This window comes from Mobula birostris, chromosome 18 (assembly GCF_030028105.1).
Source record: "Mobula birostris isolate sMobBir1 chromosome 18, sMobBir1.hap1, whole genome shotgun sequence".
Lineage (NCBI taxonomy): Eukaryota > Metazoa > Chordata > Chondrichthyes > Myliobatiformes > Myliobatidae > Mobula > Mobula birostris.
Window position 1 is genome coordinate 3,653,463 of NC_092387.1, and position 15,536 is coordinate 3,668,998.

At 43.9% G+C, this 15,536-nt stretch overlaps 1 protein-coding gene across 3 annotated transcripts in view; it reads left to right on the forward strand.

Annotated features, from left to right (window-relative positions):
• The window catches only part of LOC140211906 (neogenin-like), a 343,448-nt gene that overhangs the window by 213,319 nt on the left and 114,593 nt on the right, over positions 1-15,536 (forward strand). For all 3 annotated transcript variants that reach the window (XM_072282103.1, XM_072282104.1, XM_072282105.1), the window contains 3 exons: positions 5,832-5,980; positions 6,951-7,089; positions 7,194-7,243. In XM_072282103.1, the coding sequence (XP_072138204.1) occupies positions 5,832-5,980; positions 6,951-7,089; positions 7,194-7,243 (338 nt within the window). The remainder of the gene's footprint in view (positions 1-5,831; positions 5,981-6,950; positions 7,090-7,193; positions 7,244-15,536) is intronic.

Sequence of the window (15,536 nt, forward strand, 5' to 3'; positions counted from 1 at the left end):
GAAGTTCTAAGTGGCAAGGGTCGTTCTTAAGCATCACCTTTTGAAGGTGTTCTCGATGCTGGGAAGGCTAGTGCCCATGATGGAGCTGGCTGAGCTTACAACTTTCTGCAGTTTTTTCCGATCCTGTGCAGAGCTCCTCCATTTCAGACGGTAATGTAACCAGTCAAAATGCTTTTCAAGGTACACCTGTAGAAATCTGCTAGTGTCTTTGGTGACACACCAAATTTCCTCAAACTCCTAATGAAATAAAGATGCTGATGACCTTCTTCATAATTGCATCAATAGATCTTCAGAGTTGTTGACCCCTCGATGAGGACTGGTGTGTATTCCTGCAACTTCCCCATCCAGAATTCCTTGATCATTTTTGTGACGAGGCATAAAAGCGCAGCTTTTGGTGTGGCTGAAAAGGAAGGACAGAAAATGCGGGACTGACTAAGTCTATTGAAAGCTGTAGGGTGTGGCAGGGGAATATCTCTGCCACTGCTCCGCCATCAGGAGATCAGGATTAAGGAAGCGAAACATCAATGAATGGTGGTCCCTGGCTGATGACCCTGCAGCAGATCTAAGGGCACTGTTGGAGGCACGGCAGGCAGCAATGCCAAGCAGGAAACATGATCCTGTAAATCACATTATATTCAATTTTTGATACGGAGCCTTCTCCCCATGTCTGAACCTAACTTACCTATCCTCAGCAACAATTCTAACCTCTAGTCTTCTCTAAATTTCTCCTTCCTCTTCTTCATAAATATGCTCCTTAAATCCTCCCTCTGATCAGCCTAGTTATTGATGTAGCTGGTTGTCATCCCATCTCTAACATCCTATCAGCCATTTGCAAAGGTTCTAGTGCAATGTAAAATGCAGATTGTTACTGTTTTCGTAGGATTAAGTTACAGAGATTTTTCTTCCTATAATTTGATTTGGGTTCTGAGCACAGTCCAGAGGGATTTTTACAGTCAAGTCGAGTTTACTGTTGTTATTATTAGGCAACATGGGTTTATTAGATTATAATTTGAGGCATTACTGAGCTTGTTGTGTGTGTCACTGAAGGGTGAATTACACTGGTTTAATATTTCAGAGCGTGATTCCTCCATGAGCCTACTGATAATTCAACAGCTGTTACACTTGCAGTCAATGTGCTGGACAATGCTTGTGTGTAGATGATTGCTTCCAGCATAGAGGAACTTAAGGAGATGAACTTGTATTGGTTTTATAAAGCATCTCAAGGTTATAAGTTATGTGCATTTTTTTGCCAAGTTCCCAATTTTGTTTTCAAAAAATTCTCCCACATTTTCTCTTCAGTCTCAGGAGGGCCCTGTCTCACTAATGTACAATGTCGGCTGTCTCCTGCTTCCTATCCAAGTATGAGCGGGTAGGACATGGGCTGAGGTGGCAGAATGTCAAGGTGCTGGTGCTGTTCCCACTCAATATCCAGTTATGCAGCTTTCAAACACAAGCTGATTCCTTCTTTTGGTACATTGTTCAAAGTCAAAATATATTACTACTTATACTTAGTTCCATTCTCCTTCCTTCAGTTCCTTACTGCAATGTGCTGAAGCTCACCCAGGTGCCCCTACAGCCATGCAGACAGGGCTTCTCCTGCCTCACTAGGTGTGTGAAGAAGCTGGCCTGGTTACTCCACTGTCCTCACTGGTTGGGAACTACCTCAGATTCTGCAACCCTCACGCTATTGCTGCATTCTTCTCTCCTCCTCTCCACCAGCTCCATTACCGACCCTAGCAACAACTGCCTGTGAGTGTGCACGAGTCCTGATGCGGCTGACATGTTATACACTTGTCAAGCTACCTCACTTATCAGGATCAGGATTAGGTTTATTATCACAGACATCAAAGTTCCTTTAATTGGAACATCGGGACGTTTCTGTCTGGTTGAACCTCAAATCATATCGACCCTAGACGTATTTATGAGAGATGGGGTCTAATGGAGCAGCCATTTTCGGAGTGGGGGCTAGAGTCAGTGTGGGAACTTAGTGGCTTCAATGACAAAAGGATGAGGCCAAAGAAACAGATAGGAAGGGGAGGTTTTTCCTTTCTTTATTTCTGATTTAGTCTTGGTTGCCCAGAGTACAGTGCAGGCAGGATGGCAGATATGGCAGTGGGATACTCCTTCTGTAGGATGAGGGAATTCATGGAACCTGATGGTCTCCCTGATGACTACACCTGCCGGAAGTGCAGCCAATTCTATTGGGGAGAGTTTAAACTAGATTTGCAGGGGAGTGGGAACCAAAGTGAAAAGGCAGAGGATGGGGAGGTCGGCACACAAGTTGAGTGGGCTTGTTGGGAGTTTGCCAGGAAAGATAGGCAGATGATAGAGCGAAGATGCACACAGCCAGATTGTTTTGAGATGTCTATTTTAATGTAAAGAGTATCGTAAACAAGGTGGAAGAACTTAGAGTGTGTTGGACCAATACGTGGAACTATGATATTGTGGTCATTACAAAGACTTGGATATCTCAAGGGCCGCTGAGTGTGCCAGGCTTTAGATGTTTCAAAAAGGACTGGAAGGGAAGCAAAAGAGCTGGGAGCATGGCATTGCTAATCAGAGATAGTATCCTGGCTGCAGAAAAGGAGGAAGTCATGGAAGGATTGTCTACTGAGTCAGTGTGGGTGGAAGTTAAAAACAGGAAGGAGGCAATAACTCTACTGGATGTTTTTTTATAGACCCTTCCCCCCAATAGTAACAGAGACATAAGGACTGGCATCTCTTAGAGTAAGTGGTTTGGATGGGCTGGAGTTTGTTAGGTGTGTTCAGGAAGGTTTCCTGACATAATATATAGAAAAGCCAATTAGAGGAGAGGCTATACTTGATCTGGTATTGGGAAATGAACCTGGTTAGGTGTCATATCTCTCAGTGGGAGAGCATTTTGGAGATAGTGGTCACAACTCTAATCTCCTTTACCATAGTTCTGGAGAGGGATAGGAACAGACAATTTGGGAAAACATTTAATTGGGCTGGGGGAAATATGATGCTATTAGGCAGAAAGTTGGGAACATAAATTGAGAGCAGATGTTCTCAGGGAAATGCACGTCAGAAATGTGGCAAATGTTCAGGGAACATTTGCATGGCGTTCTGCATAGGTATGTTCCATTGAGGCAGGGAAAGGATGGTAGGGTAAAGGAACTGTGGTGTACAAAGGATGTGGAAAATCTAATTAAGAAAAGAAATGATTATGAAAAGTTCAAGATAACAGGTACCATCAGAGCTCTAAAAAATTAACACGGTTGCCAGGAAGGAGCTTCAGAGTGAAATTAGGAGAGCTAGAAGGGGCCATGAGACGGCCTTGGCAAGCAGGATTAAGGAAAACCTCCAAGGCATTCTACAAGTATTTGAAGAGCAAGAGGATGAACCATGTGAAAATAGGACCAATCAGGTGCAGTAGTTGAAATGTGCATGTAGTCAAAGGAGGTAGCAGAGGTTCTTAATGAATACTTTGCTTCCGTATTCACCATTGTAAAAGAATCTTGGCAGTTGTGGGGATGACTTACAGTGGACTGAAACACTTGAGTATAGACATTTTGAAAGAGGATATTCTGGAGCTTTTAAAAAACATTAAGTTAGATAAGTCGCCAGGTCTGAATGAGATATACCCCAGGCTACTGTGGGAAGCGAGGGAGGAAATTGCTGAGCTTCTGGTGATGATCTTTGCATCATCAATAGGGACAGGAAACATAGCAGAGGATTGGAGGGTTGCAAATGTTGTTCCCTTATACATAGTCTGATTAGGGATGTTCAGCATGGCTTTGTCAAGAGCAAGTCATGCCTTAGAAGTCTGATTGAATTCCTTGAGGATGTAACAAAATACATTAATGAAGATAGAGCAGTGGATGTAATGTATATGGATTTCAGTAAAGCATTTGATAAAGTTCCCCATGCAAGGCTCATTCAGTAGGTAAAGAGGCATGGGATCCAAGGAGGCCTTGCTTTGTGTATGCAGAATTGGCTTGCCCACAAATCAAAGTGTGGTTGTAGATGGTTCGTATACTACATGGAGGTCAGTGATCAGTGGTGTTTTGCAGGGATCTGTTCTGGAACCTCTCCTCTTTCTGATTTTTGGAAACGACCTGGATAAGGAAGTAGAAGGGTGGTTTAGTATGTTTGCTGATGACACAAAAGTTAGGGGTGTTGTGGATAGTCTGGAAGGCTGTCAGAGGTTACAGTGGGTCATTGATCGGATGCATAACTGGGCTGAGAAGTGGCCAGATGAAAGTTTTGGTAGTCAAATTTGAGGACAAAATATAATAAGTTTGGAGGATCAGAGAGATCTTGCTATCATAGATCTTGTATCCATAGAACACACTCAAAGCTGCTGCTCAGGTTGACGATGTTGTTAAGAAGGCGTATGGTGTGTTGGCCTTCATCAACCGTGAGATTGAGTTCAAGAACTGTGAGATAATGTTACAGCTATAAAAGACCTTACTTAGACACCACTTGGAGTACTGTGTTCAGTTCTGGTCACCTCACTACAGGAAGGATGTGGATACTATAGAGAGAGTGCAAAGGAGATTTACAAGGATGTTGCCTTGATTGGAGAGCATGCCTTATGAGAATAAGTGAACTTGGCTTTTTCTCCTTGAAGTGACAAAGTGATAGAGGTGATGAGAGGCATTGATTGTGTGGATAGCCAGAGGCTTTTCCCCAGGGCTGAAATGGCTAACATGATGGGGCATAGTTTTAAGGTGCTTGGAAGTAGGTACAGGGAGGATGACAAAAGCAAATTTTTCACACAGAGAGTGGTAGGTGCGTGGAATGGGCTGCCAGCGCCGGTGGTAGAGGCGGATATGATTGGGTTTTTTAAGAGACTCTTGGAGCTTAGAAAAATAGAGGGCTATGTGGTAGGGAAATTCTATGTGGAATGGGCTGCCAGCGCCGGTGGTAGAGGCGGATATGATTGGGTTTTTTAAGAGACTCTTGGAGCTTAGAAAAATAGAGGGCTATGTGGTAGGGAAATTCTAGGCAGTTCCTAGAGAAGGTTGCAGGGTCGGTACAACATTGTGGGCCGAAAGGCCTGTAATGTGCTATAGATTTCGATGTTCTACGTGCTTTGTTCTATGGCATACATCATGAAATATGTTGTTTTACCAGCGCAGTACCGTGCAATGCATAAAAGTTATTATAAATTGCAATAAGAATATAAATAAATAGTTCAAAAAGATAGCTAAATAGTGAGGGAGTTTTCAGGGGTTCATGGACTGAATCAGAATCAAGTTTATTATCACTGACATGTATCATAAAATTAATTGTTTTGTGGCAGTAATACAGTGCAATACATAAAAATTACTATAAATTACAATAAAATATAAATAAACAAACAGTGCAAAAAGGGTGCAAAATAGTTTTCATGGGTTCATGGATGGTCAGAAATCTTGCTGGTAGAGGGGAAGCTGTTTGTGTGTGACATTGAGAGCATGTCTTCAGGCTCTGAAACCTCCTCCCTGATGGTAGTGATGAGAAGAGGGCATGTCCTGGGTGGTGAGGGTCCTTCATGATGGATGCTGCCTTTTGAAGATAGTCTTGAGAAAGTAGTGGTTTACAGTGATGCAGTTAGATCTCCCTGAGCACACCACACCTGTAACCAATTGGAATTAATTCATTGTGAAAGGAATCAGAATCAGAAACTGGTTTAACATGTTGTGAAATTTGGTGCTTTGCTGCATATATAGATAGATTAAATTACGTAAGTAGTGCAAAAAGAGAGCAAAAAAACTAAATAAAGGCAGCGGCGGAAATTGGTCTTGTTTTTGTGCCATTTGACTTCATTTCATATGGGTTAACTTTGGAAAATGTGTAAGTGAGATCTTTCTGTGTTCTTTCAGTTCAAGTTCCTGGACCTGCCCAAAATCTGTTTGCACAAGCAAATTCACCCACCTCCATCACAGTGACATGGCAGGAACCTTTGTCAGAAAATGGCCCCATTGTGAACTACAAACTCTACTACATGGAGAAGGGGGCAGGCAGCGAGCAGGTAAGGAAACTCTGACACTTGCTTTCTTCAGCAGTCCTGCTGGGTCAAACAGCAGGGCGGAATAAACAGAAATGACCCAAGAGGGGTGGGTTGTTTATGGTGTTGGATACTTGGCAATTGGTGGAGTGATCTCCAGTACCATGAGTTTAATTGCTGAGATCACAGGCTTTAGGGACCAAGATCATAAACACAGGTGATTCTGTAGATGCTGGAACACATACAAAATGCTGGAGGAACTCAATAGGTCAGGCTGCATCTACGGAAAGAAAGAAAGAGTTGACATTTCCGGCTAAGACCCTTCATCTTCTGAACTTTATCACAGGATAAAGTTTTCTTTGCAGTTAAAGAAGAGGGATGATTTTATTGAAACATACAAGACCTGAGGTGCTCAACAGGGTAAATGCTAAAATGTTTCCATTGATGGGAAAGTCTCAAGTAAAGGATTAGTGGACAGTCATTTAATGAAGGGTGTTGATCTGAAACGAAGAGTCTTAAGGCCAGATGTACTTCATTCCTGCCAGCAGCTCAGCCTAGGGCAGGGTGGGGACTGTGACAGGAGTATGCTGGTCTAAGGTCAGGCAACACCCTTCATTCATAGAGCTGGGCATGCCACTTTTCTCTGGCAGTGGCTGTCCTGTTAGTTAGTTTGTTAAGCCCCTCACCACTGCTGGGGCATAAGCCACTGTCAGCAACTTGCCATAGTCCTCTGTTGTTCCCAGGTATAGCTCATCTTCTTCCATCCTCTCCCAAGATTGAGGTCTTTGGAGCTTCTGTTGGCATTTCTGGAGCTCTGGGGTTTTACGGGATAGGGTTGCTAGCTCCATGCCCAACCCTCCTTTCGATGCAGGGCTTGGGACTGTCCATGTGGAGCTGATGGTTTTAATTTATTTTTCTGTTTGCTGGAGCTTATCATAACATGAAATGAAAGTCGGATGAGTCTGAGATTACTCTCATGATCTTTCCTTTCCAGGATGTGGATGTTGGGAGCCTGTCTTACACCATCAATGGGTTGAAGAAGTTCACTGAGTACAGCTTCAGGGTAGTGGCATACAACAAGCATGGGCCTGGTGTCTCCACCGAGGAGATAGTGGCCACCACCTACTCTGGCGGTAAGCTGAGAGTCTGACATGTTTTCCTGATGTTGTTGAATGTCTGATAAGTTGTGTGTGGCATTTGCTTCCACTCTGCCTTACTGACTAGCTGTCTATTTTAGTTCCTAGTGCACCCCCACAGAATGTCACGCTGGAAGTCCGCAATTCCAAGGTGAGTCTTTGACTGAACCCAGAAAAGATGATGCACTCCCCAGGTTGGGTTATGTTCACCATTCAATTATATCCTTGTTGGACATTAACAATTGTACTTGCCCTCACTGTCCCTGTAACCCTTGATATTCTTCACCGAGGTATATCTGTCAAGCTCTAGGAAGTTCTCCAGCTTTTTGTGAGAGTATGTTTCAAGTTTCTACCCTTTTTGTCCAATGAAGTGCTTTCTTACATCACCCTGGGAAGCCTCGCATGGATATTAAGGTCACAACCCTGTTCTCTCTTCACCCAAGGAATACAAGGAGCAGCAGACCAGCTGAACAGCAAAATCAGGAGGCATCTCTCATTCCATGTAAGGAACAGGAGACCTTCTGGCCCCTGGGCTCATCCTGCCTTTCAGTGAGATCAAGGCTGATCTATTCTTGGCCACTGTCCTGTACTCCTGGGCTCCCTTGGAGTTAACATGTCAGTCATTTTTATGACCCACTGAGAATAAATTCCTTCCCATCCCCAGTTGAAATATTCAACACCTTATTCTAAAACTCTGCCCACCAGTCCTAGATTCCCCAGTGAGGGGAAACATTCTCTCAGCACCCAGCACCCATTCTGTCAGTTCCCTCAGAAGATTATGTTCTAATAAGTTCACCTCTCATTCTTCTGTACTCTCATATATTAATGTTTTGCATTCTCACCCTTTGTGCCTTGACCTCTCCATGCCAGAGTCAACCTTGTGGACCCTCCCTGCACTGTTTTTGGTGCAACAGATCCTTCTTTAACCACGGAGATCAGAATCATGCCAGATGCTCCACATGGAGTCTCACCAGCACTCTGCAAAGTCCTACTGGTTCTGCTTTATTCCCATTTGTATTCACCTCAGTAATGGATTCCATCACTTCCCATTCACAGATGTATGGCTTTCTAGCCTGTAGTCTCCTGCTTTCTGAGTTTTCCATGGCGTTATATTTGTGATTTTTCAGTCCTCTGGGACTTCTCCAGAGTCCCAGGAATCTTGATAAAATGCCTGCACCATTCCTGTGGCCAAGCAAGAGTCATCAAGTCAAGGACACTGTTCCTATTTAGCCTTGTTAGTTGGTCTCAGTTTTTCTCCAGTGATAGAAATTAATTTCCTCCCTAGAGCCCCATAATTATCTGTTATTATTCGGCTGTTTTCAATGTTGTCTACTGTGAAAACTAATCCAAAATAATTATTTTGAATCTCTGCCACTTCCTCATTTCCCATTATTAATTTCCTAGTCTCATCCACACAAAGACCAACACTTACTTTGTCCTATCTCATCCTTTTGGTGTAGCTGTAGAAGATTTTGCTGTCAGATTTTAATATTTTGCTAGTAAGCTCTGTTAAAAGAGTGATGAACACAGGACTGAAGGTATTATATTTGAATGCACACAGTTTACAGAATAAAGTAGATGATCTTGTAGCGCAGTTAGAGATTGATAGGTCTGATGTTGTGGGCATCACTGAATCGTGGCTGAAAGAAGTTCATAGTTGAGAGCTTAATATTTGAGGATACACGTTGTATCAAAAGGACCAGCAGGTAGGCAGAGGGTGTGGTGTGTCTTTGTTGGTAAAAATTGAAATCAAATGCTTAGAAAGAGGTGACACAGTTTCAGAAGATGTAAAACACTTCCAGTACAGGCCTCCAAACAGTAGCTAGGTTGTTGGCTACAAATTACCACAGGGAATAGAAAACGCATGTAAAAAGGGCAATGTTAGGATAGTCATGGGGAATTTAAATATGCAGGCAGATTTGGGAAAATCAGGTTGGTGCTGGATCCCAAAAGAAGGAATTTATAGAATGCGTACAGGATAGCATTCTAGAACAACTTGTGGTTGAGCCCACTAACAGAATGGCAATTCTGGATTGGGTGTTAATGTAATGATTTGATTAAGAAGCTTAAGGTAAAGAAACCCTTAGGAGACAGCGATCATAATATGGTAGAATTTACTCTGTAGTTTGAGAAACAGAAGCTAAAGTCAATGTATCATTATTAAAGTGGAGTAAAGGGAATTAGAGAGGCATGAGAGAGGAGCTAGCCAAAGTTGATTTGAAGAGGACACCTGCAGGGATGACGGCAGATGGCTGTTGTTTCTGGGTGAAATTCTGAAGGCACAAGAACGATACATCCCAAAGATGAAGAAGTATCCTAAAGGGAGGATGAGGGATCTATGGCTGACAGAGAAGTCAAAGACAGTATAAAAGTGAAAGTGAGGGCATGTAATATTGAGTAAATTAATGGGAAGGTAGAGGATCGGGGTGCTTTTAAAAATCATTAAAAATCAGTATGGTTTTTTCAAGGGAAAATCTTACCTGACAAATCTGTTGGAATCCTTTGAGGAAATAACAAGCAGGATAAACAGTGGATGTTATTTGTTTGGATTTTCAGAAAGCCTTTGACGTGGTGCCACACATAAGGCTGCTGTGCAAGATAAGGGCCCATGGTATTACAGGCAAGATACTAGCATGGATAGATGGCTGGCTGATGGTGATTTGTGGTGTGCCGCATGGGTTGGTGTTGAGACCGCTTCGTTTTATGTTGTGTGTTGGTGATTTGGATGAAGGATTTGATGGCTTTGTAGCCAAGTTTGCAGATGATACGAAGATAAGTTGAGGTTTCAGGCCGAGACTGTTCTTCAGGACTGATGAAGATTGTTTACTCTTTTCCATAGATGCTGCCCGGCCTGTTGAGTTCCTCCAGCATATTGTGTGTTATTACTTTGATTTTCAGCTTTGGCAGATTTTCTCTTGTCTGTTTTAAAATACTCTTTGTTTCTGAAGCGATATGATTAAACCTCGGAACTGCATTGGGGTCTCAAGTGTTTACTGCAGTGCTTATATTCATATTAAAAAGTAATCAGTTAGGCTCTGAGAGAGGGAAAGTTATGCCTAACGAGCAAGGTTTGCAACTCATAATATTTCTGATGAGGATTGTGGAGATAGAGATTGGTTTTCGGAATGTGTTGCCTAGCCTGGCAGCTGTTCTCATTTCACTGATGTGTTTGGGAGTTGACTGTGTGAGGGGAACAGGATGAAGAGATTCCACCTCTCAGTTTCACATTCCTCAATACTGGCGGCATGGAAATTCGACCCCATTTACCCAGTGTGGTTCCCTAACACATGGCACCATCCATAACTTAAGCTATATGGCATAGCAGCTCCTCTGCCCACAGACATTTCCTTATCACCCACACTGTTATGTGTGAGGCTTGCAGACTACACCCAAAGCAGGGTGCATAGTACACACATCTCATGCGTGCCACCATGTGCAAGTGCTATCTGAAGAGCAGACATCATAGTTTGGGGTGCCATTTGGGCCAAGTACTACAGGGAAAGTCATTGCTAGTGGTGAGGTTTAATGAGTCCAGGAGTATTGAGGGTAGGGTGCCTGATAGGGAGGGATGAGAGGAAGAACAGTGCCATATTCATGGATTGGGCAAGGTATTTCAGTGGGAAAGTCCTGATAGCCAGTTGTGAAGGAGGGGGACCAGAACAACCTTGGATTTTGGCAACAAGAATCTTCATAGTGCAAAAATAAGTGAGCTGGCGTGTCGTGCTGTGAACAGGTGGCGATATGGACGACAGTTAACGACTTGTGCTCTCCAGGCTAAGGCAGACCTCATCCTCTGGGTGAAAGGCAGCATTTCATGTGATGTGAAACAAGTGCTTTCAATTGTTGGACATTGGGCATCACTGCACCTGCTCAGCGGCTACAGGAGTAGGGGTGGTGCCTTGTAGAAGGGATGAAGTGTGCAGTGCATTGGATAGATTGAAGGTGGATCACCTGTCGGTAGACCTGATTGGTGCTGGCAAGATGTGCACGTGGGGGGTGTGCAATGGATGGATGTGAAGGTAGCTGTGAGTTGGGAAATGTAAGGGGAAAACGGGTTTATATTGGGTAGATGTGGAAATAAGACCAGAGGGCACAGGAGCCAAATTAGGCCATTCGGCACATCGAGTGTACTCTACCATTTTATCTGGGCTGATTTATTAAACCTCTCAATCCTATTCTCCTGCCTTCTACATGTACCTTTGATTAATCAATAACCTATCAATCTCCACCTTAATATAACCAATGATTTGGCCTGCACAGCATCTGTAGCAATGAATTCCACAGATTCACCATTCTCTGGCTGAGGAAATTTCCTCCGCATCTCTGTTTTAAAGGTACATTACTCTGTTTGGAGGTTGTGCCCTCTAGTCCTGCACTCCCCCACTACCGGAAACATCCTCTCCACATCCAATCTGTCTGGGCCTTTCAATATTTAATGAGATCCCCTCTCATTCTCTGAAACTCCAGCGAGTTCAGGCCCAGAGCCATCAAATGCTCTTTATTCCCGGGATCATTCTCGGGAACGGCCTCTGGACCCTGGCCAATGCCAGCACTTCAAAACTGCTCACAATACTCCAAGTGTGTTTTGGCCAATTCCTTATAAAGCCTCAGCATTACAACTTTGTTTTTGCATTCTACTCCTCTTGAAATAAATGCTAACATTGTGTTTGCCTTCCATAACACCAACCCAACCTGCAAGTTAACCTTTAGGGAATCCTGCTTGAGAGCTGCTAAGGCTCTTTGTACCTCTATTCTTGAATTAGTCATAGTCATACTTTATTGATCCCGGGGGAAATTGGTTTTCGTTACAGTTGCACCATAAATAATAAACAGTAATAGAACCATAAATAGTTAAATAGTAATATGTAAATTATGCCAGTAAATTATGAAATAAGTCCAGGACCAGCCTATTGGCTCAGGGTGTCTGACCCTCCAAGGGAGGAGTTGTAAAGTTTGGTGGCCACAGGCAGGAATGACTTCCTATGACGCTCTGTGCTGCATCTCGGAGGAATGAGTCTCTGACTGAATGTACTCCTGTGCCCAGCCAGTACATTATGTAGTGGATGGGAGACATTGTCCAAGATGGCATGCAACTTGGACAGCATCCTCTTTTCAGACACCACCGTGAGAGAGTCCAGTTCAATCATTACAACATCACTGGCCTTACGAATGAGTTTGTTGATTCTGTTGGTGTCTGCTATCCTCAGCCTACTTCCCCAGCACACAACAGCAAACATGATAGCACTGGCCACCACAGACTCGTAGAACATCCTCAGCATCGTCCGGCAGATGTTAAAGGACCTCGGTCTCCTCAGGAAATAGAGATGGCTCTGACCCTTCTTGTAGACAGCCTCAGTATTCTTAGACCAGTCCAGTTTATTTTCAATTCGTATCCCCAGGTATTTGTAATCCTCCACCATGTCCACACTGACCCCTTGGATGGAAACAGGGGTCACCGATACCTTAGCTCTCCTCAGGTCTACCACCAGCTCCTTAGTCTTTTTCACATTAAGCTGCAGATAATTCTGCTCACACCGTGTGACAAAGTTTCCTACCGTAGCCCTCTACTCAGCATCATCTCCCTTGCTGATGCATCCAACTATGGCAGAGTCATCTGAAAACTTCTGAAGATGACAAGACTCTGTGCAGTAGTTGAAGTCCGATGTGTGAATGGTGAAGAGAAAGGGAGACAAAACAGTCCCCTGTGGAGCCCCAGTGCTGCTGTCCACTCTGTCGGACATACAGTGTTGCAAACACACGTACTGTGGTCTGCCAGTCAGGTAATCAAGAATCCATGACACCAGGGAAGCATCCACCTGCATTGCTGTCAGCTTCTCCCCCAGCAGAGCAGGGCGGATAGTGTTGAACGCACTGGAGAAGTCAAAAAACATGACCCTCACAGTGCTCGCTGGCTTGTCCAGGTGGGCGTAGACATGGTTCAGCAGGTAGACAATGGCATCCTCAACTCCTAGTCGGGGCTAGTAGGCGAACTGGAGGGGATCTAAGTGTGGCCTGACCATGGGCCGGAGCAGCTCCAGAACAAGTCTTTCCAGGGCCTTCATGATGTGGGAGGTCAATGCCACCGGTCTGTAGTCATCGAGGCCGCTGGGGCGCGGCGTCTTCGGCACAGGGACGAAGCAGGACGTCTTCCACAGTACAGGAACCCTCCGGAGCCTCAGGCTCATGTTGAATACATGGCGAAGTACTCCACATAGTTGAGGGGCGCAGGCTTTGAGCACCCTGGTACTGACACCTTCCGGTTCTGCAGCCTTGCTTGGGTTGAGACATTTCAGCTGTCTTCTCACCTCTCCGCAGCTGGAAAATAGTCCACTTCCCTACACGATATTCCATCTGCCACTTCTTTGTGCATTCTCACATTTAAGACCTTCTGTGGACTCCCTGTTTCCTTAACATTACTCGGTCCTACACCTATCTTTGTATCATCTTCAAACAGCCATAAAGCTATCAATTTCTTCATCCAAATCATTGACATATAACATAAAAACAGGTGGCCCCAACAGTGACCCCGTGGCACACCACTAGTCACCGACAACCAATTAGAAAAGGACCCCTCTATTCCCTCTCTTTGCCCCCTACCAATCAGCCAGTGCTCTATCCATACCATGAGCTCTTGTCTTGTGAAGCAGCTTTATGTGTGGTGCCTTGTCAAAAGCTTTTGAAAATCCAAGTAGACAATATCCACCGACTCTCTTTTGTCTTTCCTGTCTGTTATTTCCGTAAAGAATTCCAACAGATATGTTGGGCAAGAACTCCCCTTAAGGAAACCTTGTTGAATTTGGCCTATTTTGTCATGTGTCTCCAAATACCCTGAAACCTCATCCTTAATAATAGACTCCAACATTTTTAACCACTGAAGTCAGGCCTACTGGTCTACATTTTGCTTTCTTCTGTCTCCCTCTCTTCTTAAAGAGTATAGTGACATTTCCTATTTTCTATTTCTCCAGAACCATTCCAGAATCTAATAATTGTGGAAAGATATGTGGAATGCACTGCCAGCAGAGGTGGTAGAGGCAGATACAATGGGGTCTTTTAAGAGACTCGTAGATAGGTACATAGAGCTTAGAAAAATAGAGGGCTATGCAGTAGGGAAATTCTAGGCAGCTTCTAGAGTAGGTTACATGGTCGGCACAACATTGTGGGCTGAAGGGCCCTTAATGTGCTGCAGATTTTCTACGTTCTATGTTCTATCATACTAATGCCCCTACAGTCTTTCGGCTACCTCTTTCAGAACCCTGGGGTATAGTCCATCTAGTCCAGGTGACTTATCTACCTTCAGATATTTCAGCTTCCCAAGCACCTTCTCCTTAATAATAGCAACAGCACTCATTTCTGCCCCCCGATACTCTTGCATTTCTGGCATTCTGTTAGTATCTTCTACAGTGAAGACTGATGCAAAATACTTATTGAGTTCATCTGCCATTTCTTTGTTCCCATTACTACTTCTCCTGCGTCGTTTTCCAGTGGTTCATTATGTACTCTCATCTCTCTTTTTATATATCTGAAGAAGATTTCTGAATCTTCTTTTACATTTTAACTAACTTACATTTGTACATTAGTATTTCATCTTTTCTCGCTTTATAGCTTGTTTAGTTACCTTCCGTTGGCTTTTAAAAACTTCCCAATACTCTACTTTCCCATTAATTTTAGCTCTATTATATGCTCTCACTTTTGCTTTTTTTGCTGTCTTTGATAACCCTTGTCAGCCGCAGTTGCCTCTTACTCCCTTTAGAATACTTATTCATCTTTGGGTTGTATCTTTCCTGTGTCTTTCAGATTGCCCCCAGAAACTTTAGTTATTGCTGTTTTGCCATCATCCCTGCTAGTGTCCTCTTCCAATCAACTTTGGCCAGCTCCTCTCTTGTGCCTCTGTAATTCCCTTTATTCCATTGAAATACTGATACATCCGAGTTTAGCTTCTCTTTTTCAATCTGCAGGGTGAATTCTATCATATTATGATCAATGATTCCTAAGGGTTCTTTTACCTTAAGCTCCCAAATCAATCTGGGTTATTATGTAGCACCCAATGTAGAAGTGCCATCCTGTTAGTGGGCTCAACTACAAGCTGCTTGAGAAAGCCACTTTATAGGCATTCTGAAAATTTCTTCTCTCGAGGAAGGTTGTACTCCTCCCTCACTTCCCTTCTGAGCCACAGAGACAGACATATTGCCAGAGGTCTAGTTGCTGTAGCTTACCCCGGTAGGTTTCTCTCTCCCTCCCCTCACCAACAGTATCCAAAACCATATGCTTACTATTGAGGGTAACACCCACAGGGGTATTCTGCACTGGCTGCCGGTTCCCTCCTGCCAATCACCCAGGTACCTGCCACCTGCAGCCTAGGGGTGACTGCCTCCCTGTAAAACATAGAAACATAGAAAACCTGCAGCACAATACAGGCCCTTTGGCCCACAATGCTGTGCCAAACA